This window comes from Buceros rhinoceros, unplaced genomic scaffold (assembly GCF_000710305.1).
Source record: "Buceros rhinoceros silvestris isolate BGI_N320 unplaced genomic scaffold, ASM71030v1 scaffold29081, whole genome shotgun sequence".
Lineage (NCBI taxonomy): Eukaryota > Metazoa > Chordata > Aves > Bucerotiformes > Bucerotidae > Buceros > Buceros rhinoceros.
Genome location: NW_010394078.1, coordinates 578 through 4,323, shown reverse-complemented (window position 1 = coordinate 4,323; position 3,746 = coordinate 578). Strand labels below are relative to the sequence as shown.

The 3,746-nt window shown below is 59.8% G+C and overlaps 1 protein-coding gene across 1 annotated transcript in view; it reads right to left on the bottom strand.

The window, feature by feature from the left end:
• Positions 1-1,035: 1,035 nt before the first annotated feature.
• The window catches only part of LOC104501339 (ras-related GTP-binding protein A-like), a 2,887-nt gene continuing 176 nt past the window's right edge, over positions 1,036-3,746 (bottom strand). The window contains exons 2-4 of the mRNA XM_010145132.1: positions 2,256-2,355; positions 1,910-1,976; positions 1,036-1,270 (exon numbers count right to left, since the gene is read on the bottom strand). Coding sequence (XP_010143434.1) covers positions 1,036-1,270; positions 1,910-1,976; positions 2,256-2,355 — 402 coding nt within the window. The remainder of the gene's footprint in view (positions 1,271-1,909; positions 1,977-2,255; positions 2,356-3,746) is intronic.

The window sequence follows — 3,746 nt, the reverse complement described above, 5'->3', positions numbered from 1 at the left end:
GCTGATGGGATTGAGGAAAGCTCCTCGAATCAGTCCCATGGAGTGCTCTCTGAGCACTGAGCTGGAGAGCAGAACTAAGACTGGAAGAGGAGGGTCGCCACTCTGGGCAGCACGAGGGATCTGCAGCCATGCTGCGCCATGGAAGGGGCCTGTCTGCACAGGAAGGTCGGGCTGTGGTTTCAGCCACGGGACCTCGCGTGGCCGCCCCTGCAGCTGCCCAGGCACATACTCACCAGGAAGCAGAAGGAAGTTTAATAAAACTTATTTCAGACAGAAGCCAACAGCCTCCGGGGGCCTCCAAGCTTGCTGCAACCCGGAGAGCAGCTGAGGAGCCTGGCATGTGCTCGTCTAACCCACAAAGCTCATTTTGCTTTTGGCATCGGGAGTTGGTGGCTTCTCAGCATCTTCCAATCTCCCTTGAACTTTTCAAAAGCTCCAGAAGGACAGAAAACACCAGAGAGCTGTGAAAGGCTGATCCCAGCCTTTGAGGGATGTCTCCTGGGGCACAAGTGCTTCCACAGTGATCTCTGGGCAGGCAGAGGGCAGGGTCGACTGACAGAAACCGCCTTCTAATTGACCGGGAAAGTTTCAGCTCCTCTCCTTGGTTATGCTTTAGAACAGCCTACGCTGGACTGAGAGCAACAGCCAAAGAGAAAGCCACCGTCATCGTCACCACCACCACCCGCAAAGCCACCCGGATGGTGACGGCGTGTTTAAGGTCGCTGGATTCCTGTCAGCTCTCCCTCCCTGCCACAGCCAAGCTCTGGCGAAAGCAGCAGAGCCAGAGCCATGAAAGAAAGGGCCCAGAGTGGCTGTCACTAGAAATCACAGGTTCTGCTCTGCACAGGGTTAAACGCGAGCGACAGCGATGACACACAACTTAGACAAGGCAGGAAAAGCTCAGGGGGTTTTGGCACCTCTTCACACCCAAGAAACCCCCAGAGGAGCAGGGCATGGGGCTGGGTGTGCAGCAGGAAGCTGCGCTGCCTCAGCGCCGCCTGCAGACGCGCTGCGAAAGCCTTTCCACGGCGCCGGTCAGCGTCTCACCAAGTCCCGCTGGTCCTCCTGCACCAAGTCCATCTTGTGCACCAGGCAGAAGATCTTGGCGTCGGGCGAGTTCTGGAGGATGGCCTCCAAGCACGACTGGTAGTAGTGCATGTCCTTCTCCAGCTCGCGGCTCTCCACGTCGAAGACATAGATGAGGACTTCGACGTTGCGGAAGATGTTGTCCCGCTGACTGGTGAAGTAGTTCTCCATGAAGGTGTCCTGCCTGAGGAGGAGCAGAGCAAGGAGTCTCCGTTAGAGCGGCCAGGAGTGGCTCAGCGCTGCCAGGAAAGGTGCTGCGTGTCAAACGCCTCCTGCTAGAAAGGCGAGGTTCACGCTTTGAGCTCGGGAAGCCAAGCAGAGCCGGACAGCTCTGCCGAGGCTCTGTCAGGGGGACAGTGCCCCTCAAAAAGCTGCTTCCAGGAGCCACATGATCCCTGTCAGGTGCCAGCGCTGCACCTCCGCACGTGTCCCACTCGGATCATGCTGGAGACGAGCACTTCTGAAACCAGCAGCACCTCCCACCGCCTCAGGAGAGAGTCCGGGTGAAGGGCTGGGGCTTTTTGCCAGCAGCAGCTGGCAGCGAGGGAAGGCTGGACCCACGCACTGCGCTGTTCACGGAGGGGTAACCCGAGAGACGGTGTAACCGTGCCAGCCTCTTCCACCCACCTCCACGCACGAGTCTGAGCCGTGGTGTCTTCCCAGAGCCTCAGCAATGTGGTGGCACAGGCATGAAGCTCGCCCTGGTCCCTTCAGGCAGACACGCAGCGTCCCCGTCCCTCCAGGGCAGGAAGACTGCGGTTTTGTCCCCTCCCCAGAGCAAACCCCACACAGCTCCAAACGCAGAAGAACAAACAGCACCTACCCTCCGCAGTCCCAGAGGTTTAACACCAAGTTTCCTAGAAATCTCACATGGGAGTGCTCTACGTCAACTGGAAAGAGACAACAGCAGTTTACTGGCTGCACCACGCCCCCGGGCAGAGCTCCCTCCCCGGGCAGAGCTCCCTCCCAGCCCACGATTCAGACACTCCCACCAGGACAAGGCTGCTGTACGGAAAGGAGGTGCTATAGGGAAAGGCAGAGCCCAGAGAAACTCAAGGACCAGCAGCCGCCCACCCACTCCAGCGCAGGGACAGGGGGGAACCGCCTCGCCCCTCCATGAAGGGGGTTTGAGCCCCAAGAACTGGCAGTTCAGACGAGAGGGTGCTTACTTGTGGCACCCAGACGCCGTGTGTCCCTGGCGATGTAGTTTGCGAAGATGATGGATCTCATGCTGGTCTTCCCAGACCCACTTTTACCCATCAGCAGCACCTGAGAAGGGAAAAAAAGAAAGAATCAGCTCCCAGAGAGCACTAAGGCCTCCACCCGTTACTGCTCCCCTGACCACGCTCTTGTTCTTCTCAACTTTTCTTTCCCCTGACAGCAGTGAAAGAAGAGTTCCATTTCAAGTTCCGGGTGTCAGAAAACCAGCAAAAAGCGCAAAGCAGCCAGGACAGCCCGGTGTGAGCACAGCAGGGGAGAGGCCCGACTCCAGAGTCCTGCTCCCGAGCATCAGGCCAGAGGAGAAGGTAGCGCCTTCGGGAGCCAAAAACCAGGGGAGGGCTGGGGTGGGGGGAGAGGGAAGACAGTCACACGGGGCAAACCTCTGCCCTGTGATCTAGAAATACAGAGGGAGAAAGACCAGACACTGCCAGCGCTGCCTGCTTGCAGAGGAGACGGCTGCGAAACGAGTTCCACTGACACCGTCAACCCCAGCCTTCGGCAGCAGCTCTGTGAACCTCCCGTCAAGCGTCGCTTTAACGAGAGCACGACTGGCCCCAGTGCCCGGGCCCAGCCTCGGCCTCTCAAATGCTCACAGGGAAGGCGCTCGCTCGACTCCCAGCCTCGCTCTGCGATGGCAAAACTCGAAGAATCGCACCCTCCCGCCTGCAGGAGTCCTGTGAGCGAACGCCCTTCCCAGGGAGGGTCCGGCCCCGCGCCCCCAGGGCCTGGAAACAAGCACTGCTCCTCAGAGGAGGGTTGGCCAGGTCGCCCCTTCCAGAGCAAACCGGGGAAGGCCCCGCCGCTGTCTGCCCTGAGCCGCACACAGAGCAGAGAGAGAGCACGGACAGCTCGTGTTTCACTCCACTTGCAGACACTCAACCCAGCTCCAGGGTGCAGCCCAGCAGGGGAACTTAGCTCCAGCAAAGGCCTTTCAAAGCGGGGAGACAGACGTAGGTCCAGGCAGGAAACCCAATCCTCCACGGCAAGACGGCCCTGAATCCTCCACTCAGCCGCTTTAACGGCTTTGAACATGCTTTTTGCCAGAACACACCCCGCAACCCCTCAGCAAAAGGGCTACTCCTTCCCCGTGGTGAAGCGTCATCCTCCCAGAGCCCTCAGAGAGCTGCGGGCTCCCCACACGCCTTTCTGGAACACAGCGGAAGGGTCTCGCCGCGGGCCCGAGGAGCACGTTTGAGCACAGGCTCCTCCTAGAGCCCTCAGAGAGCTGCGGGCTCCCCTCACGCCTTTCTGGAACACAGCGGAAGGGTCTCGCCGCGGGCCAGAGGAGCACGTTTGAGCACAGCCTCATCCCTCCCGCAGCGAGCCGAGGGTTTTGCAACACTCACACCGCAGTCACGGTGGATGGCTCTGCCCTGCCGCTCGCGCCAGCCAGTCAACTCAAACCCATTTCAGTCTCCAGCACCGTGAGCAGAGGCTGC